The 23653-nt window shown below is 43.1% G+C and overlaps 2 protein-coding genes across 10 annotated transcripts in view; both read right to left on the bottom strand.

Annotated features, from left to right (window-relative positions):
- The window catches only part of SLC20A2 (solute carrier family 20 member 2), a 57826-nt gene extending 45872 nt beyond the window's left edge, over window positions 1–11954 (bottom strand). For 3 of the 5 annotated variants that reach the window (XR_015803279.1, XM_088163818.1, XM_088163814.1), the window contains exon 1: window positions 11856–11952. The gene's annotated coding sequence lies outside the window, so the exon portion shown is untranslated. Of the gene's footprint in view, window positions 1–11855 lie in introns of all 5 variants that reach the window. The other 2 variants (XM_014878324.2, XM_088163815.1) reach the window with 2 other exon arrangements.
- SMIM19 (small integral membrane protein 19) lies at window positions 461–15072 on the bottom strand. 5 transcript variants are annotated; one of them, XM_088163823.1, is made up of 3 exons: window positions 14870–15072; window positions 14661–14785; window positions 461–2010 (listed from the first exon to the last, which is right to left on the bottom strand). In XM_088163823.1, exons 1-3 carry the CDS (start codon window positions 15031–15033, stop codon window positions 1958–1960), a joined length of 342 nt encoding a protein of 113 aa, XP_088019949.1. In that variant the 5' UTR covers window positions 15034–15072; the 3' UTR covers window positions 461–1957. The 5 variants fall into 5 exon arrangements, with proteins under 5 accessions (XP_088019949.1, XP_014733841.1, XP_088019948.1 ...); XM_014878355.2 differs by lacking the exon at window positions 461–2010 and adding an exon at window positions 12547–13441 and having other exon boundaries at window positions 14870–15065; XM_088163822.1 differs by lacking the exon at window positions 461–2010 and adding an exon at window positions 13467–14482 and having other exon boundaries at window positions 14870–15071.
- Between the last annotated feature and the right edge of the window lie 8581 nt (window positions 15073–23653).

The following is a 23653-nucleotide window of genomic DNA, read 5'->3' as shown; positions in this document are numbered from 1 at the left end:
TCAGTTTTAAAAATTTCTCAATTAAGCAACAAGTACTTTCCATTCTCTTAAGTAATCCAGAACCTGGACTATATTATTCACTAATGTACTTTCCATCTGGAATATGCTGATGCACTAATCAAATGTGAAATTTAGGGGTGCAGAAGACCACTCTCTATCTACTTTAAAACACTAATATCAATTAAAGAAAAATCTATCTAAAATTTGTAAAAAATTACTGATCCACTGGCTACTCTAATCCTGGGATTCTATTTTGACTGAGATTCTCTACGGTATATTCAGAAAACAGAGTAATTGCACAAACTCAAATGCACAGTTCTCCATCAAGAAAATCTTCCACAAGAACATGCAGGAACCCACACTGAGTGTGCCTCATGGGCAAACACCATGAAAGGAGTAATGCTGGGAGAAACACAAAGGTACAGGTAACATGAAGAAAACAAATGTGCAGATTTACTTGTTCCAGTCAACAACAGTAGCTAAAGTTTATTGATTTCAGTTTCAGCAGCTAAAAATCCATTAAAACATTCTTATACGATACAGACAATACTACCCCATATTCAAATTTCTATTAAAGTAATAAAATAGGCTAGAATTTTCTCACAGTCATTGCAATTCACTTATCAATTAGTACAATAAAACCTATTTAAAAATGTAAATATTATAAAGTGCAAATAGCTTTTGTATCTCATTGTGATGTAGCAGTTCAATTATATGGATATATCTAAGTAAAGAGACTGAAAAAATATAACTGTTAGCTACAAAACATTCTCAGCCACTGTCTCTCAACTGTTCCCTTTATATCCACTGTAAAACTATTTCCAACACACTAATCACATCTATTTGGAAGAAACTAAAATTACATGATTTCAAACTATTTTCATTAAAAAACCATCCTTTAACAACTGCTTTTACTCTTCCATCTAATTATATACTCTTAAAGGCCAAATAGACAGTATACAAAAATAACCATAGCCTTTTATTAAGGATAAGACACCAGATAGGAGTTCATAAGAAAAATAAAGATGTTCTTTGCCTACCCCTACCAGTAATACTTTTCAATACAGGAAAATACATTTACTTTTAAATTTTAAATACATATACGTCAAAGTCTTAATAACTTTGTATCAGAGACTTACTACAATCAAGTCTGTTCACAGTATTGTTAATTTGTTGGAGTGCGTGGCTAGTATTTCTTTCAAGATAGTTTTTTGAACAGCTTGACTGTTCCATGAAGTATCTCTCCAAAAAGTTCTCTTCTAACTCAATACTAAGTAATCTGCCCTTTTAACCCCACAACTCTGGCAAGAAATCTTATCTAGAACATTTTGCTGAACAACAGGCAGATAGAAAACATAAAATTGATTAATATTTGATTCTGACATCTGTCTAAGGTCACCATAAGAACAATATATTATAAAGTTACTCAAATTAGAGGGCTAGCCTATTTTTTTTCATTTACCTATGCACCAGTTGTCATACTTCCTTATGCAAAGGCTATTTATTAAATGTAAGCAAAACCTCTAACTTCCTATTTTGTAATGGTCTGAGCTTTTCCATATTCAATGTATGTTTCAACAAAAAAAAAATCCCAAATTGATTTCAAGTACAAAGCAGCAACTATCTCATCCACAAATAAAAACTACAGTAATGTTCTGCTCTTCCTAAAACAAGCTTGAAGCCATGATTATATTAAAGACACAGATGTGAGGGAATTTCTCAGCTTCCAAATAGACATGCAAACAAAGTATTACAGTTCAGGGGTGCAGGTAAATGAATAAGCAAGAAAACTACATGACGTTTGTGGAGCGTCCTCTCAAATCCTGCAATCCCTTCTAGAAAGTCTGGGTCTACATCTCCCTCTTCTTTACTCATGTTCTTCTCACATGGCTTGGTCTCAGAAACTTTCCATGCCTGTAACGGAAACTTGAGCCAACTTCTTAAATGTATGATTTCTTCATCTCCACTCATCATCCACTTCTGTTTCTGAGAAGCTCCTCATCATGACACCTGTATCTCAAGAAGCAAAACAGGAAACATCACAGGGATGAAGCAATGAAAGATGAATAATAATATGCCTCTGTGTCTTTAATAAAATCCCAACTTTCATTCAAGTTCCTTTTAGGAAATCAGAGTTCCTTTCACAAGTGCAAAGCTTAGAAACCTAGTCTGGCAAAAAATGGCATGCCAAAAATGGGGTAACTAATGCAATCTCCCAATCTGCACCTCTGATCCTGACATGACGAGCAGGAGAAATCCTGTACCAGCTAGCCATACATACTTTGGAAAATATTAATCGGTGCCAAGCTTGCAGAACTAGTCTGCGGCAGCCAGCTCAACTAAAAGAAACTGCTGACCAATCTGCTGACCTACCCGCTACTGAAAACGATGCCAGTCATCTTTACCCAGGACTCATTTGTCCAAGTAGAGCTCTAGCCCACAAGTTAGATGAAAAACAAAGATGTAAGTAAGCCTCTCCTCTACTTCTCCCATTGCTCCTTAATCTACACAAGTTCCACAACACAGAGTTCGTGGGTTTTTACACTTTTCAGGTACAAGAGAAGACAAAGCTTTCTCTGCATTACAGCAGCTTAACTACAAGGTGACAAAGGCCTAAAGTATTTTCAACCTGTCATAAGATTTGGTGTTGGGGTGGAGGGCACTGGCCTATCTGTTTCTGCCATGCAAAATGGGATCAAGCAGGCCCAAAGCCAACAGCAGAACTGTTTAAAAACAGCAAAGGGATGACTCATCTGCAAAATGGAGACACAGTCGTCTTATGTCCAAAGATACAGCTTAAACCATCTGCCTGCCTTACAGTTTTGCCTGAATGCTGAATGAGAGGGTACAGGAGAATTATTTCTGCAGCCTCCCAGCCATGAAGCCTTCAGGGCAGATAAGCAGGCACCAAAACCATTCTGCCAGCCAGCTCTCAGCAAAATAGAAGCATTAAACCAATTTTATCTCTCCCTTTTAGGGTTAAGGCCACCTTTAAATAAACATTAGCATCAAAACCTCTTCGTACCAGAAGCAGAGCAGACCCTACATCTTATCAGCTACCACCTAAATTTCTCAGAATTCCACATCCCATCTAAAATCCTTATTTATTCTGAAAAAACACTTGACAGCATGATCCACATGCATGAATTAGAAAGATAGTGTAGTCCTTCCCCAACTCTTCCCTGTGAAACAGGGCTCATTTTGGCTTTCTTACAGCAGAAATAAGGGACAGCTATAAGGATAGAGCACAATGTTTTGGCTTTGCTTCTTGCACATCACAGCTGAGAAGATAACTGAGCCTTAGACAGTCAAAGCAAGAAGGCCTCTGAGAGTGTTCTGGGTATTGCAGAGAAACCTGCTTTTAAGTAACTGGACACAAATACATTTGCTGTGCTGGGATTACATGTTGAAGAAAAATACATATTCCCCCAGTTCTGAACTCTTGATTAAGTCCTGACCCTCAAAAGTACTTAGGAAGCAGCAGACAGTCCTGAAAGCTCATGCCTCAGTGATCATGCCTGCTACTGAGATATGCTACTGCCTACTCAGGAAAGGTAACTATCACAGATTTCAAGAGCTTAAAAGCTTTCAAAAGCAGTAAAGCTGAGGAAGCTACAAATGTCCAGATGTCAGGATATCCAGAATTATTTTATAATATATATACCATCCAATTATTTTACACCACAGTGATTCTTAATCTTTTATCATGATGATCACTGTATACAAGAAACACAAACTATAATTTTACTGTTCCATAGTCATCATAACTCCACATTCTCTCTAAGCAGCAGAAATTAAGTAAGGACAAGTAATTCAATCTGTTATTGACATCTTCACTTGTTAATCAGATGTCTACACAAGACATCCAGGCTGCTCACTGTTCTCAAGAGAACTGCAGAAAAAGGTTAATAATTGTCAAAAAGATCTGATGCTGGCTGCCACCTGAAGCAACCGAGGAATTTTTAGTTTTCTTTTGAAGAGACAATTTACTGGCAGGCTGGTACTTCTAACTTTGATCTTCCTTCCTTCCAACACCAGCAGAAGCTCAGTAACAGAAGTCCTGAAGCTTTGTAGCTCAGTGACAAAACACAGAAACTTCCCAGAATGTTAACTCAATTACAGTGTTTTGGCAAGGAAGCCTTCCCCTTATACCTTGGGGAAAATCTTAAAAGATTAAACAGTGCGTGTTTTAAAAGTACACACGCCTCAATTATTTGGTGTAACTCTTCATACACCTAATTGCTTTGAGAGAAAAATATTCTACAGTGACTTGCTTGCAAGACTGAAAATGTTCCTTGTTTCCCAAAGAAACAATAGTTACACAATCATACTGATTGTTCCATGCATAGAAATGTAAACTATAAGGCAAATTTCAACCTAATCTCATGCAAAAGCACAGAGATTTCAGAGATGCTCAATTCCTACAGCAGACTTGCAAAGTAAGCAACCAAGGCAGCCCTCTGAGCAACACGTCTGGTTCTCAAACATCATGGAGACAGCATGTTTTGATTAAATATACCCAAGAACTAACGACAAGGCAGTGAGAAGCTGCTCTCGGCACTCTGCTGTTGGGAAAATCAGGGATGGTGACAGCACTGGTGTGTAATGAAAAGAGAGAAAGATGGAAAGATGTGTAAAGTACTGAAATGCCACCAAAACCAAGAAATCTGCAGGGAAGTCCTATCTTCACTAGTTCAGCTGCTCACAAAGCTACCTTTGAATCTATGGAGCAACAGAGCAATGCCTTATGAGCCTATCACATCTTCCATCTCTATGTGGGCTGCTGCTGACAATTCTCAGGATTCATTAAAGGCACTTGGACAACAGCTGTCTTGTTTCATCAGTGAGAATCTGGAAAGCAGACGTACGGGTGCACAGCAGCACAGGTGGCCTCTAAGAACCCTAGAAACACTAAAAAATATGCTTCTCAAACCCTTTCAACAAGATCATACCCAGGTAGGGTAAGCAAAGCCCTAGCACAACAGGTCAGATTGCTGGTCCATTTGTTTGAGAATCCTGCCTCCTGTGATCAGGACTAGATGCTTCAGAAGGTGGAACAGCTCAGGTAGTGAACAATGATGTAATTCCCCCAAAAGGGAAATTCTTTCCTGACCTCATCAATTAGCATGAAGGTTTATGTACTTAATTTATTTTTAATCCTATTTACAGCAACTCTGGACATTGTCATTATATATATAAATGCCCAAGTCTGCTTGGAATCCAACTAAACTTTTGCCCTTGGTAATATCGTGTGGTGTATTTATGCCTAATGTCATTTAAATATCCCTTTGTTCTTGCACTATGGGAAATAGCATAGCCATTAACCACCTCTGTTCCCTTTCCAAGAGCTCCAGCCTGCCTTGCACCATAAATTTGCATGCCACACTATGCCCTGTGACAGGACAGGAGCACACAATCTGAGGATCTTCTAGCCAGCAACTGAGCAACTTCTATCAGATATCTAGCAACATTTCTTTAAGCTACATTTCTGGGATCTGGATGAAAGCTGGGAGTTTCACCAAAATTTCATTAGGCCCTACCCTCTTCTAGATCTTGCAAGCTCACTTTTTTGATGTTTTCCACTACAGAGCTGCCACTTTTATAAGCAAGATGTTTTGCTCTATGCTGTGCACTTTGAACCACCCCTTCAAGATTCTGATAAATTTACTTAGAACAGACAATAAGCATACTATGCTCAGCTTTTTAAGGGCTGTATAAGAATCTCTCAGCAAAGAACTGCCCTCTCATCTCCATGCCTGAATAAAGAGCAACAGGACCCAACCATGCAACACCAATACCATTTTCTTCTTAGCTGATGTTCTTGTGGGCCGCAGGCTCCCCTGTGCATAAGCCTACGTCACTACTTTTGTTCCTTATGGATGAGCTCATGGCACGTTCATCACGACTATTACACCAAGTACTTATTAAAGCTCCAGAGCTCTCTGCTGTTTCTGCTCATACAACGTCTGCAACATGCATCAAGGTATAAAACCACATCTTCATTCAACAAAAGCTTGGTGGGCAAAAAAAAATATATATGCAAGCAGCAGTCAATAAAGGGAGACTCTTAAAGCACACTTGACGTTCTGGATCCTCTTGTCTTCCTGAAACACAGCCCTGCTTTCAGTCATTACTTGGGCTGCATTTTCCTCTCCAAGCCTTTGAAGCTAAAACTTTGGACTCCAGGCCCCAGGTTCTCAGTGTGAAAGTCTTCAGGAAAGAAAGAGAGAAAGGCTGGTATCTCATGGGAAGATGGCCTCCCAAGGAGATGACAGAGTTTTTACAGCATTTGTGAGAAATACCACATAGTCATCACTGTTTTACCACAAATGCTGTGATTACAGGCTTGGAACTGGTGAGTTATGGTAAGAGAATACTTCTTTGCCTCAACCAAAATGAAAATTGCACTCTTTCATCTCTCTTTGGAACAATCTTCAGGCAAGCAAGAGGGTGAGAGAAAAAGCCTGTTGCAGCTTATGGTCCAAAAACAAACAGAGTTCTTTAATAATCAAAATAGCACTAACAGAGCTGGTAACAGGCATCACTTTGACAACAGCTACCTCATTAAATAATCCAAACACATGCAACTTTTTTCTCTATTTGAGTATCAGAGACTGATTAGTCAATAAAGTGACAGGTCTCAAAACGGCACCAAAATTGTCGTTTTGCATATTTCTCAAGGACCTCTCCATGCTGTTTAATAGCTACAGCGGTCTTAGAAACTGTTTCAGAGCAAGGATCTTGACACTTTCTTTCCAAGCGGCAATAAATGCTTTCCTGCTCCTCAGTCTCACACGTCTAAGAGGAATATACTGAGCTGGGTACTTGTACAATGCTCTTAGGCAATGTTCAAGGAGTGGTCCAAGCCACAAGGTTCAGAGCACTGCCATACCAGCACCGCCAGAACCTCTGATCAGCCAGCAAGTGGTTTGCTTTCGGCCTTCCAGAATGTGCTGAGGTTGAAAGGGAAGACAATAATGATATAGAACAATTCTCCCATCAGCAGTGGCAAAAGTAATCTCGGAGGCACAGAGTGCAATGCTTTCACCACTTTGGGGTCATTACTGGCTATGAAGTCAAAAAGAAGTGACATTTTCTGTTTGTCACACACAGAAACAGACTTTGGGTAAGGAGACTTTTAACGGACACAACTAAGGTATTTTTGGTAGATAGAATTCTCAATCTGTTGTGATAAAATTAGCTTTAAGTAAATGCACAATACAAGCAGTACATACTTTGCCTAAGAAAAAACCTGATGGCCACTTACAGATCATGTGAACTCAGTTATTTAGTTGAGCTAAAAACATCAATTATTCCTTATCTGACTGTAGATTTGGATCTGTTTAACAACAGCACTGCCACATATCAAAACACATGACAACCCACAGCTCTTTACTAAAGCAAGGAAAAGTTCCTTGCAAACAATGATTCCTGCCATTTAACAACACAGTCATGAAGAGGTAAACCTGCACCTCTGCCTCTAACCTTCTGACCTTTCCCTGAAAAGAAAAAGCAACTCTTCCTCTTCTGTCAGTCTACCCATCCTTCCATATTACAGCAGAAAGAAATGGGTTGCCTTCAACTACCACTCCTTGATGTCCACCAGGCAAAGCTATGGAAGATGATAATCTCACTTTTCTCTCCCAGCAAGCTTTCCATCAACCATAAAAAGTTCTGCTGTGTTCTTTCAACCAATGTCACAGAACCTGGCTCTGTACTGCTTATCACCATGATCCAAGCAACAGCAAAATAGTCATTCAAACATACCTAGTGCTCGGTGCTGGGTAAAGTTCACAGCAGCTGTTTGAGTCCCAGAAAGACATCTGAGAGAAGCACCATAAATAACGACATCACATGGAGTATCCCATTGCACAACCCACATACATCTTTCCTGCTCAGGAATTTACACCTTGCACCCTACGCTGTCAGTCAAGAGCATATTATAAACCATGTTTCCAAGATGATCCACAGGACATTTTGGAAAGTAATAAAGCCCTCCTGTTGGCTGATTCTTTTCAAAATACCTGTTCTACTCCATTACAAAAATTACAAATGTTTCTATTAGTTTATCAAAACCATGGTCTTTCTCAGGAGCAAGCTGTAGATCCACGTGTGCATTTTATACATCATGGATATCCAAAACCAGTTCCAGCCGAGTCTGACAGCCTGGCAGAAACTGAAGGGGACTACTCCTTCTCAGACTCAGGATCTAAGTTCTTCTTCAGACATGCAAATGTATTTTCTCAGAGTACAGTTTCAGTCCCAAATTTGAACAGCCCCTTTTGAAGATTAATTCATTTTACTGCTAGATTAAAATTAAATCAAATTCTCTTAAAACATCTCATTCCTAGGCATCTGTGAGGGGAGAATCACTTTTCAAAGCCGTGCCTAGATATAACTGAGAAACAAGATATACAGCTATTTTATAAAAATGAGGGCTTTTTCCTGGAGTTTTGCCACAAATTGCCTTTGAGGGCTTGGTTCAGAAATTCCAAAGTTAGTTTATTGTTTTTCATATTGAGCACTAATTCCTTTTAGCAATTCTGTTAATCTTGGAATTTGAAGTTATTTTTATTAAAGTAACACCCAGAGTTTAGATATTCCATAAAAAGATCAGGAATTATTTTTATTAAAGTAACACCCAAAGCTTAGATATTCCTTGTAAAAATAAGGCAAAGATTCTTAGTCTTTTCAATGCAAACACAGATTTCACAGAGACAGCTGAGCACTGTGAAGTTTTGTCAGCCATTTTTTATCAGAGACTTGGGGAAAAACTAATTAAGGCAGGGTTTTTCTGCCTAAAAAAATCATGAGCCTTTTGCTCCTAACAGTACGTGTGTCTTTCTTTTTTCCTCTCTTCTTGCCTTCTATTACAGAAGACGCAGCACCAATTTCCACTCCCTAATGTCAGATTCCTCAAAAGACATTGTGCTGGCTCTAGGCTGCTCTGCCAGCAGTCAGTACCTCTGGTCATCCTCCATATCTCTCCCTCAGCCAGCAGGGAGTCCCCTCGACCCAGGCAATGCCAATTTCTGGTGGAGCTTGTTGGACCACAAAAAACTGGATCATAGCCCTTAACTTTTATGGCACAACAGATTGGGGCTGCAAAGTGAAGGATCTTACCTCCGTTCTTGAGGGCCTGAGGCACTGAAACCTTCTGCTCTTCAGAGGCAGCTCAGTCTCAAGGACAAGATCGAGTGCTGCCTTTTGTTTGAGTGACTTTGTTAATAAACAACACCCAAGTTCCTTACCATGACTAAAACACAGTTTAAGTGTTTGGAGGAGAAAGGGAACGCCTTTTGATCACTGCTTCTGATCTGGAGCATAAGCAACCATGACTGAAGACTCCACTTTGTCAGCAAGCCTCCTCCAACTGCTGCTGCTCTTTAGGCATAACAGGCCAAAGACATAATGGATTTAATAACACGTTTTCTAACAACATGCTGCTTCCCTGTTGAAGAAGACATGCAATGACAATTTTCAATCTCTTTAATGCAGAAATTAGGGCTGGGGTAAAATCTTTTCAATTCCTCGGAAAGTGATGTTAAGCTGCAACATCCCCACCTTTCTCCTTGCAGCGTGTATAATTTCATCTTGCTCAATAGCAGCGGCACTCCTGAGTTCAGGAGGACTTTAAAAGGAGCGATTAAGCTCACGGAAGTAAGCTAACATGAATAAACTGCCCAGGCAACAGGGAAACATTCCAGAGCCCTGTGCTGTCACCAGGCTTTTGGCCAATGCTGTTTAATCATATATGCAAAACATAAATTACAGAAAGATTCATCACTGGTTAGAATATTCTCAATTAATACTTTTGCATTACACTGAAGAAGTTTCCCTGCAAACTGTCCTCAGATAAAAGCACTGGCATCTTCTCCCCATTTTCAGAGCTTCTACTGGCATCAGCAGTACCTAGTGGTAAAGCAAAGGCTTCTTCTGTGGGTCTTTTCAATGGATCAGGCAAGTTTGGAAGGGAAGTGTGAGAGCAAGTTTAGGACCACTCGAGCATCACTCCGCTGAAATTCCTAAATCCTATGACTCGTTATAAGGCATCATGGCAACTGCTGCAGGATAGATTCTCATCTGGGCTTGGCCTGCACATACCAGTTCATACTATCCAGGCACGTAACACTGGACTGAAACTCTAAATACTCATGGCACAGGGGAGGATATTTTCACTACAAGGCCCTCAGAGTTCACGACATCTTCTTTAAACAAAAACATAGCTTAAATATTTAAGACCCTCTTAAGCCTTGTCATAGAATTTATACAGCTCTGTCCAAAAACCTTTGATCTTCTGTACAGCACTGAGTAAAAATCCTAGCCAGTCACACTTTGGGTTACCAGGAGAGACATGACTTTTTCACCACTTCACAAAAGATTATAGTTTTCACATAAGATTATAGAGTCATGGTTGTAATGCCATCTGAAGACTGCATTTACAAAGATCTGACATTTAGCAGTTCACATCGAGACAACGGAGTGGTCAGATTCTCAAAAACTTTGAAGTTATAATTGAGAGCAACTTGTTAATGATTTTCTGCAGTATCTTACAGATGTAAAGTTTTAACTGCTTAGAAAGCCTTCCCTCACATGCTTCATGTGATCAGACACTAAATCCACACATCATAACAGATTTTTAAACAGTATTGGGTAAGCTATAAACAGCTCCCCCTGTACAGCATTCCCAAAAATAAATGTAACTGAAGATAACTTTGGCCCAATTTTTGTTAGGTCATAAACTTTCCCCATGCAAGACATCCAAAATTCTTCATGAAAAAAGTTCCATGAGAGTTTGAGAATCTGCTCCCATGCATGCTTATAAGCCTGACTACTAAAAATGGATGAAAAAAAACCCCACAAAAAACTATTGTCTCTCTACCCTATCTGCCTTTGCTTTTAGAATCGTGAATTAACAGATAAAAATCAGTGCAGACATTTGAGGTAAAATTTCAAAAGCTGACTACACCTTCTGTCCCAATACATACTTGTACTGTACAGCTGAAAACATAAACCCTCCTGCAGAACAGTGTATAGCTTCACTGGGACAGAACTTCCATGGCTGCACTTGCCAGGAAAACAAACCATGACCCGCCCCTCGTTCATGGCTCAAGCAGCATACTTCGAACAACCTAGCACATGCAAGAGGCATGGATCTTGGAAAAGTTTTTGCTTTTGGTACTTCTCCTTACAAGCGTTTTGTTCTGGAAAAGTAAGTTTGAGATGCTCGTGCCACTGCCCCAGGTCCATGAATACAAACGAAGCCGCACACTGCTCCAGATTTCTAAGCCCTTCACGGCACTTTCAGCTGAGCTGAGAGGCAAATCGTGAAATTATTATCTGCAGCCCGAAAGACGACTGTGCTGGGTAAGCGGCAAGGCGCGGGTTCATTCTGCCATGCTGCTCCACTGAAGCGAGCGGAGCCGCACCGAGCGGCTGCGGCGGGCAGGGGCGCCGGCGGAGATGCGCCATTGGAAAGGATCCGTTCCCTGCCTGCCCGCCCGGCTGGGCAGGGCCGGTGGGAAGGAGGGAGGGCTCAGCTATCCGGACAGCCACGAGCCCCCGTACCAGGACATCGCTGCGGTGCCCGCGGCGGGAACCCGGCCACGGGACACGCGGGGAACACTCCCGAAGAGGACGGAGCGGAGAGCCCGCCCGGCCTGGCGGCGGCACGCAACCCTCCCGCGGGAATGGAGCCGAATCCGGACACCCCTTCTCCGCCCCCGACCGTGCTTTCTCCTCGGGCGACCCCTTCCCGCCCCTCCACGGCGTCCAGTGAGGCGCCCCCTCCCCTCCCCTTGGCGAGGATGGGGTGCGGGGGACGGCGGGGGCTCGGGCGGCGCGGCCCCACTCACCGCCCGGCGGGCGCCTCCGGCCTCCGAGCAGCAGCAGCGGCAGCAGCGGCGGCAACAGCGGCAACAGCGGGAGCCGGCGCGTCCCGGAGACGGAAGCGCGGGAGGAAGTGAGGTCGCACGAAGGGGAAACGGTGCCGTTTCCGGGGGGTGGACGGGGATGCTGTCCGGGAGTTCCCCCGCGGCCGGGGAGCTCTGGCGGGCGTGGATTTCTGTGCCTCGTAAACCCCGCCGAGTGACGGGTACGTGTTGCGGAGCGGGGTCGTCACACGGGCAGAGTAACGTGGGAAGGACACGGCACCAGCAGCCCCGGGGCTCCGCGCCCGCCCCGCTCCCCGTGGCCGCCAGCCCTCGGCCCCGCGGAGTGACCCCCCGTTTTCTGCAGTTACAGGCTGCCACAGGGGGCCACCCTTCACCCAAAGGAGCCTTTTCACGGGCAAACCCACTGAGCCTTCTGCCACTTTCAGTTCGGCCCAGTGTCTGTCCCCTACAGATCAGTTCAATATAGTAAAATTTAGTACTCAAAGCCAGGTTTCTTAGTATCCAAATGTAACCGCAGTGGTGCTCACCATTGCTCTTATATTTCAGCACAGAATAGACAAAAACCTCTGGACATGAAGTCCCAGCACGGTGCTGTTTGTTCATCACTTAGCTAACTCCAATTGTGTAACCTTAGGAATGATACGTCTTCAAGTAGTTTTCACGATTAGATGCTTTTATTAAAAAGTAATTTCTGCAGAATCCTTTCAATTAACTGACTTTCTTTGCCTAGAAAGAAAAAGTAACTGCAGTGTGAAGTCTCTTCTGGATAATCTGTAACCTGCTTATACAGATTTTTAAAGACAGACCCATTCTTTGCAGCAATTTGACTAAATTAAGCTAACCACCCTTGCTATTGACATTAGAGTAGTGGCTTTAAGTGTCTTCTAGATTTGTAGTTCACTGTGTACTTATCAAAAGTTTCTCCAGGAAAGGTTCACAGTATTGCATACACAACAATAAACAAAGCCAGAGAGCAGAACTTTTCTGCACTACCACCAGTGACACTCTGGGCTCGCAGAGCTGTTCACCTTCACCAGACAGTACGGCCACAGTGCCTTCATTCAGACTTAGTGACTGTATTCAGCAAATTCAACAATTCATGATCAAGGAATACAAGAGTTTCCAGGCAGATAGGTACTGCCTTGCTTTCTCTCGGGTGCTGTTGCCAGACAAGGTAGGAGCTGACTTCCAAGGTGCTAGCAGAGAGAAATAATTTCAGACATTGGTAAGACTGCACTTCCCTACCCTCAGGTTGCTCTGAGCAGGTCTGCCCTGTGCTGAATGTTCCAATGGGCACTTTGCCTCACAAGGGCTCAGAGAAAAGCTACTAAGAACAAAGTTTTAGGGACAGGCCCCTGCCTTTCCCCATTGCCTTCAGCTATGTACCAATTAAAAAGCATTGAAAATAGCTCCACATCGACTCTTAAAATCAGCACTGGATATATGTCCTGAGTTCCTACAGAACTGTGGGCTTCATTCCACTGAGAGCTGTACGGTTTCAGTCTGTTTTGGTGGCTGCTGCTGCTGCTGCTGTTCATATTTCCTTGCTGAAAAAAATAAACACCAATCAACACCGATTATACAATTTATTTTATATTATTATTACTATTATTACTATTATTCTATTATTTATTACATACATGTATATATATACACACACATATATTTTTATATCTATTCACGTAACTATGACAACAATCAAGAAAATGACGTAATATCAGAGAACCTAATTTCAGCCACACAAGGGGAAGTTTCAGTCACCATGTGGAACTTCGCCTTCAGCATATGACCTCATAAATATTGAACAGTGGAGTCACAGCAAAAGGTCAGTAAATCAACGGCAGAGTACTATGATTCCATTCAGGTCCTTTTATTAAAATAAAATTAAAGGCTATGGCTTCATAAGTTCTATTACAAATGACCTAAACGACTCAATATTCACAAGGCTGATGTCCGCATTTCTCATCTCCTCCACAATATACAAGCCACAAGCTAACAATTACAGTGACTTCAAAATTAATCTGGTTAGCAAGGCAAAGGGAGATCAAAGAGTTGTGTGAAGTGGTATAAACACCATCAGCAAATGCCAGCAGGCATTCTGCTGTAGGAAGAACATCAAATTTTGTTCCTACAGAATGCAATGGCCTGCTGTAAGAATCTTTACATCAAGTCTTTGCATTTAAAAGGTGGTTTCAGATCACTAAAGGGTTTTTTTTGCCGTATTTCCTCTAAGCATGCACGTAGGGCAGATGTGATGCAAGGTCATGTGTTTCTCTGAATTAGACCACTGGAATATCAGGGGCATCGGGATCTTTCCTGCCTCCATCCTGATCTTCAGCATTAAGATGGGAGCAGCAACACTTGTTGATACAGTAAAATTCTCATGTATTTTCAGTTTATGTGTTTGTCTTACTCATGATTCCACAGTCCTCTCAACTTTTACAAATCTGTCCGCGTTTTGACAACATCCAGACCTTCTCAGCTGTTTCAAAGCGTAACATGGGATTCGTTTTGACATTTGCTTCAGGATAACTGCACAGCCGCTCCCTCGCTTCGTACTTCCTCACGCACCAGTCCTGCGGCCCTGGCTGCTGCAGAGCCCCTGCTCGCATGGTGCCACAGGACCGGGGGCGTTCCCACTGCACAAGGCTCAAGGAAGCCCCTCGGAAGGGGCTCGAAGCCCTCGAGGAAGGCTCGAAGGCCCTTTTAGGAACGGCCCCCAGTAGCCCGGAGGCGAGGGGGAGCCCCCTATTCCCTCTGACTTACCGATGGAGTACATCTCCAGCTGCTGCCGCAGGCGGATCTTCTTCACGCTGTCGTAGAAGTTGGGCTCGGGTGGCGTCTCGGCAGCCGGGGGCAGGGTGAAGATGCGCATTATCCTCCTCTTGTTCCTGTGAGGAGGGTGCACGGCGGTGAGAGGTGTCGCCCCTCCACGCGGGGGCCCCGCGGGATCCCCCACCCGGGCCTCCTCTCACCGCCGCGCGTAGACGAGGAGGGCAAGGCTAGCCAGCACCACCAGCAAGTACACGTTGGTGGCCTCGTTCCACGCTTCGTGCACCGAGTAGTCGATGACGCCGCCGTCGCCCAGCGCCGCCGAGGCGCCGCCGCCGCCCATCCCGCCAGCCCCCGCCGCCGCCATGGGGAGCGCGGCCGGGAGAGGCGGCCTCGCGGCCCCGGAAGTGACGTCAGGCCGGTGCCGGGCGCCATTGGGGGAGGGGGGCGGTCCTCAAGGGGCTCCGGGCGTCGTATTCAATGCTGGCAATAAACTGTGCTTGGGAACATTAATGCCGCTGATTGCTAGAATGTCGATACAGTAAAAAATTTTGATAGTCGGCGGGCCGGACTTGTGGGACAGCACCCAGCTCCCGGGCTTGTGCAACTCTGAAATAAATCGTAGAATCACAGAATCAGTGAGGTTGGATAAGAGCTCTCAGACCATCGAGTCCAATCTATGACCGGACACCACCTTGTCAATCAGATCATGGCACCAAGTGCCACATCCAGCCTTTCCTTAAGCATGTCCAGGGATGGTGACTCCAGCCACCCCCGCCCCCCCCCCCCGATCAGCCCATTCACGTGTCAAATCACCCCTTCTGTGAAGAAATTCCTCCTAATGTCCAACCTAAACCTGTGCTGGCACAACGTAAGACCAAATCTTCTTGTCCTGTCACTTGTTACCATGGAGAAGAGGCCGACCCTCACCTGGCTACAAGCTCCTTTGAGGGAGCTCTAGAGAGAATAAGCAATGTCTCTTTCAGGTGTGTAACTACTGGCTTGTTGCACACTGGGTAACTAATCCAATTTTTCTGGACTGTCCGTGAGGCCCGGGGATGCCTTCCCACGCTTTCATTTCCCATCCAGCTACCAGATCCTTGGGGAGAGGACATGCAAGGTGGACCACTTCTCTGCCAGGGACATGGGCACCAGAGATATAAGAAGTCTTTTGATTTTGCAGTGCCAGCATCCAAGGGAAAGGCATGGACGGGTGTGGGGCCAGGAGAACTGTGAATTCAGCAGCTCCAGGAGCCTGGCAGGCATGGAGTCATCTGGCTGGGCTGGTGGTTTTGCAGTGGCAGTGGAATTAATGTGGAATGTAATTCTACAGTGCATGGTGTCAAAAAAAACGAAGAGGTTCAGATTGCCGTGAGCTCTCACTTTCTGAAATGCTTTCTGAAAGATTTGTGTGGGGTTTTTTTGTTTTTGTTTTTGTTTTTTTTGCCAAAGTGGGAGTTGCTGGATATTCAGGTGCTGGAATAACATAGCTTAATTGATGGTCCATATGCTCCTGATGCCCAAAAGCACAGTTCTAGGATTATGCTTTGGTAGAGCAAATGTTTAAGGTCAGAACCCTGAAAAGTTTTCTGAACTGCTTAATGAGACCTAGGTAAACTAGGCTGCTCTAACACTCACACACAAACTCTTTCCCTGATGCCTGCTCTGGAATGTTTGAGCTACATGAGAGGTTAGGTATGCTTTTCACTAGGGCCTTCTGCTTCTTTCTATCCACCTCTGCCCCTGATACTTCCTTTTACCTTAGCTTCCTTCAGATACTAGAGCTGTTACAGTTTAGACATCAGTGATATGGTGTGAGGTTTAGGCAAACCTCCGGGTGCCTCTTGGGCACCCACACTGCCGGGTTATGTTCTTCTTTTAAAAGCCAAGCAAGTTAATAGTTGCTATAAAGTTATTTACTGCAGAAGCACATCAGTCTCAAAAGCAATGGCATAAAGCAATGGCAAAACTGCAGTGGCAAAATGCAATGGCAAAATGCAATGGTATAAAGCCATAGCATAGAGCACCAGCTCTCCCTGATGCATGTTATTTTATAGAAACTTTCCAACTAGCTAAGACACAAACTTGGACCACTACTTCTTAACCTATTAGAATTCTAGTTTCTTAGCATGCCAGGCTACATATAGACTACGTACATGGCCTATCTTGTTCTAACTGAAAAATGTAAGCAATATTCTTAACTCTATTATGTCTGAAGCCAGGTTCTTGGAGCCTCTAAGGAAACATTAGTATGTTTTTCAACCTTCACTAGAACATGTACTACTTCTCAGGCATCTAAGACCTTTTACTCATTAAAAGCACTTAAAACTTAGTCCATTTACTTACTTATTCACTCCATCTATTCACTTACTCATTCCATTCAAAGACTTTAATTCAATCCCTGCACTCCGATTTCTCTCTGAAGAAATCAGAGAGACTCGTGACTTACTGACTCCAACAATATGGTTCATGTCCCTCTGCTTAGCATGTATTTGGGGTATGTGCTTATGTTATGGTTATGCATCTTCACCCTTTATAAGACCATAAAGGGGGAAAACCCAAGTATTTTTAGGGCATAATTTATCTAATCTATGTCAAACATTCATAATCACACCTCCTGTGCCTGGGAAATGCTCTGATCCCTTACTGAGTGCAAGGAGTCTAGACACCTCATTTGCATGGCATTTGCTTTGCAGATGTCTAATCAGCCTGAGGAAACTCTATTCTTTGAGGACCTGTGTTCTCACTACAATATGTTCCAAGTCTTTCTCTTTCCATGGTATGGAACAGATTCATTTTAAGAGGCCTTAGATCAAGACATAAAAGAATATGAGTGAAAATGATAATATAAAAACCAAAAACATAAGGGACTGGTGTCATGAGAAAAGTTCCTTGCCCCACATGATGTGGGAAAGGAGGATAGAACAGCAATTAGACATAATTCTAGGTCATTAAATTGGAATGGCACCCATGCACAGAACTATGGAAACCACTAAGAGAGATGAAAAAAAAATCACTTATGAAACACAACAAAAGACAGTTAAGTAAGCATGGTATCAGAGGAATTTTAAGCAGTTTATTGTGAAGTTGAGGCTTTTTGTTTGCTTTTTTAGTATGTTGAACTTTTCTGCTAAAAAGCCTGACAAGAAATCGTTACACATCTTTGAAGAAAAGTGGAAAGAACAAATGTAAGTAACTTTGTTGCTCTTTATATTGCATTACTGTCTCTAGATCTCAGCTGAGATCAGGCTCCCTTGTATGAGGAGGAGAGAAGCTGTATTTAAACTGTAAAGGCACTTTTTATATTAACCCTGCAACTTGCTCTGGACAAGCCAGGAAGGGACTGGGATGCCCCAGGAATCTGCACGCAGTCTCCCATGCAGAGGAAACCAAGGCCTGCATCCACAAAGCATGACATCAGGTCCTAGGATTTTCTCTGCAGCCTCCAGCACACAGAAACAGACTGCCTCACTCAGCATTGCCCAATTCATTTGATTTAATGAAATCCTTGATTTAAGGTTTTGATTATCCACCCACCCCCAACCTACAAGACAGGCAGAGACAGATTTTCCCCTTCCACATACCCCCTGAATTTAGTAAATGTGAATCAGTGGATAGGACAGGGTTAGATTGAGAAGCACAACAGCTGGTGCTGCCCTGAGCGTGGCAGCCTTGCAAACCTGAGGAAGAGGGGTGATATTCCCCTTACTTGACTGAAGAAATAGGAGTTCTGGGAGTGCAGGCCTTCTGCATGACTTCCTTGAGGAATCTGGTTCAAGCAGCAAAGTTGATTGACTTTTACACCTACAGGTTAGCTTGTCTGGTAAACTGTTATTTCCTTTTAGAGCTTGGGCTTTTGTTTAAGTCTTAGGCTCCTAAAGCACATTCAGAAGTGGGAATGCAAGCTGCTCTTGTATTCTGACAGAACATAGTCAGGCCTTGCAGTTGCAATGTTGTGTGAGAAATTGTGTTACCTGTCCATGTAGATTATGTAGCATATTTATTTGTGGCTTGGATGAGGTAGGATGGGATAACCAATACTTGTATATGCTGTTCACACATGAGGACAGAAGTTGTTTTATATTTTCTTATACTTTCTTATACAAAAGCTGAGTGTAGGGAAAGGACTGTCATTTTGTGCTATGCCTTTATAGCATCTGACCTACAGGATCCTGGCCTATGACCAAAGCCTGTAGGCACCAAAATAATAATATGTAATAATAATATATGGCACTGGCATAAGCTAAACATAGTTAATGGAGACCCAAGCTTAGTGGCTAGATTTTCAGCATTACAGGCAAATAAGCCTGGGGGTTTTAGTTTGACTAAGACACAACACCCCACTCTCCCTCCATCCCAGGAATGAGCTCTTAGGGAGAAAAACACTTTTGAATCCCAACTTATATGGAGACTTTGTTCATTCCACAAAGAAATCCAGCGTGTACTTGATAAAAGCACTCACTTCAGTCTCATAGATTTATCAAGAGAATTGCTGAAAATGGTCTTTCAGCTCTATAGGCAAAGGATTCACTTTGCAAAAGTCATTAGCATCCAGCAACTACTAGAAATTTGATTGAGAGTTGCTGAATGTTATCAGTTTTGAAAATCCAGTTACTTAATATCCGAAATGTGAATGCTGGAACAGTAATCTTGGTCTTTTAAAAATTATGGCCAAAGAATCTGTATGTGTGTGTGTGTCTATATATAAATATATAATTTTTAATGCATTTTGAGTTACCCGGAGCTAAACAGAATCAAAAATTGCTGATACATAAATATCACTGTAATGTAAATATATTCACCATTTAATCCTGATAAATACTGGATTATAGACTTCTTAACAGAGACTGACAATTATTGGAAATCATGTGGTCATCTCAAGTATACAGGGCCTCAATTAAAATAAAACCACAAAATCCTTTTCCTTTTTAAAAATACCATCTAGCATATAATTTATTTGGTTGGACTCTACAAATATACACATTATATCACACTGGAAGAACTTGAGAACCACTTTTTTCTTGTTCCCAGGGTCTCTTGACTGTTGGTAAGACATTACAGTCATAATGATAGAATCGGTTTACAGTTGCATGTTCTGCCAAATAGCTCACAAATTATATTTGGCAAACAACACTGCCTCTGTTCACAAAGATAATGATCTGATGTTTTGTTTAGGTGGCACCAAAGGAAAATATTATTTTAGAGCTTGTGACGGAATTTCAAAAACTTTGTGTGGCATTCTAAACTTCAGATACATTTAAAAGTTACCACTCTATTAAATACATTTCATATATTTCAATTCCTCTACATTTACTCAGACCTACACAACAGCTGGTGTAGATACTAATGTGCTACTTTTTACATCTGATGATGTCAAACATACAGATGACTTGCCATATAGGCTGCTCTCCCCTACAGGATTTAGTGTTATAGGAGTGCTTTCAGGATGTAGTCTGAAATTCATAGAGCAAAATGGGAAATGCTCCACCAGACTTGACCCTCCCCCACAAGTGTGCAGCCAGCAGGCAGTCTGGAAAGGAAAACAGCATAACCTTGATAGTGCTATTCTTTGGATGGCTCCAAGGAGAAAATGAAAGGAGCTGTAGGTTTGAACTGAATCTGGGACTCTGCTCCAAGACAGGCAGTTCCCATTCTGTAACCTGCAGTACAAATCTACCTGGTAAGGCCTAAACTTTAGTGGGAAATCTGCTGGGAATTTGTTTTGGCTACAGCACTGGGCCAAGGATAGCACCACCATAGCAGTAGTGGGCCCTGACACAGCTGACACCCGCAGCCAGGCTGTCAGTAGGCTCAGCTAGTGTGCCCTAAGCATCTTGGTCTCCTCCACTGCCAGCATAGGTGTCCCAGCAGAGTTCACTCTGAGAACCAGGTGCTATTTCTTGAGTCTGGGAGATGGCTTCTGCTTTGGTTCTCTGTCTAGCAGATGGGTGGGTGGAGGTGGGTGAAATATGCTGTGGGACTGCTTCAGGGATGACAGAGGAGGCATTGCTCAAAAGGGAAGGGTAAGGTGGTTACACTAACCTCAGCAAAAGGGTTCCCTGTCCCTTGGAAAGGGGCCAGACCCAGGCCTTCATCTTGATGATGACAGCTGTACTAGTTTGAAAAACTAGGGAAAAGCCAGGCCCCTCCCTTGAAATGGAGAAAGTAAATCCTCTCCCTCTGAATTAGTATAATTTTGAAATTAAGGGGCTCTCAAGCAAAGATATGGGGATAGGAATAACAGTTCTTTACTAATATACATAACAAGGCAAACAAAACAACAACAGCTATGGAATTAATAACAAACAGAACCAGGGACCCAGTTCCAGTCCTCTGGGCCGCGGGCACTTTCCCCTCTGGTGCAGTTCCCGTCACCGCCGGCAGGGAGCGCTGGTGGCTCCCAGTGGGCAGGGCAGGTGAGATGATCCCCCCGTGGCTGCAGGGGGCGCTGTGGTGCGGGCTTGGGGAGCACGCGGTAATGGCGGCTGTGTCCGAGACAGGAAGGGATGGAAAAGAGAGACTTTGCTTCACCCACCCTGGGGCAGTGTCGGTGCCGGTGCTCCAGCAGGACACTCAGAAAGAGCAAGCTGAAATGGCAGGGCGTCCTGGCAGGGCAGGGTACAGGGTTCACCAGCAGAGGAAGAGGCAGCTCCCAGCATTGGCATGGTGGTGGTAACAGTGACCTTCCTCTTCCAAAGCCAAGAGTGAGCAAGAAAGAGCAACTACCCCCGACTCTCCTTATACCTGCTTCTAATTTCGCGATGTCCCCCTCCCCGCCCCCCCCCAACCCGAGAGGAACTCCCAAACAACCCCCACCCCCAGTCTCAAGGACCTACCCATCAGTGTTTCTTTGCATGTCAATGGCAAAAAATTCCACAGGCAAAGAGGAAAGGAAAAACCAACCTCCAACAGCAAACAAAAGCCCTTGAATGACTGGGATCATATCTGCCTCGAAATGACTACCTAGGGTGGTTTAGGGAACCGCCTCTGAAGTTTTCTGAAGGAGATAAGTATCAGTAGCTGTCCTCCTTGTGTGACCTGCATCTTTGTGCAGTTTCTTTGACAGGACTTTTGGGATGGAAGAACAATAATACAGTAAGAAATATGGCAGTGACCATCCCCAGAGAAGCATCTTTTGTGAGAAAGAACAGGGAATGTGGGACACTTGATCCGAGCTTGAGATAAGAACCAGCAGCTGTTGTTGAGGTTAGGCATAACTGTGGCAGTGGTCTTAGCACGGGAGGTCGTGTCCATTGGTTTAGAGCTGGCTGGGTAGTGGGTGAGCAGAGAGGGACTTGCAGCCTTCCAGCTGTGAACAGGCCTCTTCCTGCCCTTCCTCTTTTGATGTTTTCCACTAGACAGACAAGAGGCAGCAAAGTCCCTGAATGTTTATCAAAGACTGATCAGTGGTAAAAGACTGAAATGCCCAGAAAAGAGTGGAAAGAGGGGAGACTACTGCATGTAGGGTTGCCCTGCCTCTTTTTTCCCTCTCTGTGATATCTTGCCTCTTCCCTTTAAGGAAAAAGAAGGTGAAAATGTGGGAAGGACTGGATTCATGCAATCTTGAAAATAGCAGAAGGAGCTAGCAGGGAAAAATAGAAAGATGCATAGGATACCAACATCTGATTTTACTGAAAGACGGGAAAGAGGTGACATGCAAACTTGGTTTTGGTCTCACCAGGTTGAGATAGAAATGGACAGTAAAGTACACAAAGACCATGAACAATGTGGGGCATGTGTGGTTAATAGGTCAGCCCCTATATCTATCTGTCTTGTTCCTTCAGACTCACTAAAGCAAGCACAATGAGATTTTTAAGGGATTTATGGAAGTTCACTAGGAAAATACTGGCTGCAAGGCCAGATTCTGGCTATGTCTGGGCTTCAGAGGCAGCTGCTAATAAAGCTAAACTGACCTTCATGCTGCCATCTAGCGTTTCCTCACAGACAGAAACAACATCCCAGAAAAGAAACTGCAGCTCCATAATGCTATATTCAGAACAAATCTGATTTATTCCTGCTGAAATACAACGCTGGACAACACACAGGCTGAAGAAGAGGGAATAGGAAAGATTCATAAAGAAGACACTGTTCAGGGTGAATGTTCAGGGAGACACCTTTTCTTAAAAAAGTTTTAACTATTTCATCCAGGAACAGATAATCATCTCCATGGCAAGATAATTATTCCAAACCAGAATTTTTCCACATTTTTTTCACTCTGTGAAATTAATTACTGTTTGCAAGGTGCAACAGTACACAACAGGGCAAGAATCTCAGCAGAAGCTTGTCTTAACCAAGAAAGACCAGCACAAGATGTTTGTCAAGTTCTTGTCTGTCCTTGCTACACTCATAAAAACCCCTCATAGGATAGTTATTTACAGGCATGAGGTGAAGATTTCCCTTTCAAGTGTACATGATGGCTAACAAAAGTTAACAAGTTATTGTGGGAGAAACATGAAAAAGATTTGACTCTTGGCCCTTTAACACCTTATCCTTGGCTTCAATGAGCTGTAACAGGAAACTTTTCCAACTGTTGCACATCTTGTATTCATGCTGGAACTGTAGAAATCTAACCCTAATAATAACAAGTCAAGAGTTCATGGGCTGGATGATGCATTCACAACATGCTTCTTTTAGGTGTTTCAAGTCAAAGTCCAAAGCAAACCCAAAGTATCCACAATCACTGCTCTCTTTTGGAAACCTTGATTTCTGAGGTTTGTCTCCTGACAACCTGAGCAGGAAAACTGCAAAGAAGGAATGGATACGTGAAAAATGGAAAAAGTCAAACTTAAGAAAACTAGTCAGAGGGAAAGGCACAATCAGCAGCTTTTAAAGGGTACCTGGTGGCGTTGTTTGATATCAGGACTGAATTTATTAATTTGCAGATTTTTTTTTCCCATTTCTAATCAAATTCTGATAAGGATTTGAACATTATACTTATGAAATGACTGCATGATCTCAGTGTAGTCAGAACATGGCTGGTTTATGTG

This window comes from Sturnus vulgaris, chromosome 4, assembly GCF_052056855.1.
Source record: "Sturnus vulgaris isolate bStuVul1 chromosome 4, bStuVul1.hap1, whole genome shotgun sequence".
Classification (NCBI taxonomy): domain Eukaryota; kingdom Metazoa; phylum Chordata; class Aves; order Passeriformes; family Sturnidae; genus Sturnus; species Sturnus vulgaris.
The sequence above is the reverse complement of the archived record's forward strand: the minus strand, read 5'-3'. Positions and strand labels throughout refer to the sequence as shown.

Coding starts and splice junctions, on each gene's coding strand:
- SMIM19 (XM_088163820.1), bottom strand. CDS start 15,033: ATGGCGGCGGCGGGGGCTGGCGGGATGGGCGGCGGCGGCGCCTCGGCG. Junction 14,786..14,869: donor CTCCTCGTCTACGCGCGGCG/GTGAGAGGAGGC, acceptor CCCTCCTCACAG/GAACAAGAGGAGGATAATGC. Junction 14,497..14,660: donor GCTGGAGATGTACTCCATCG/GTAAGTCAGAGG, acceptor CCATGCGAGCAG/GGGCTCTGCAGCAGCCAGGG.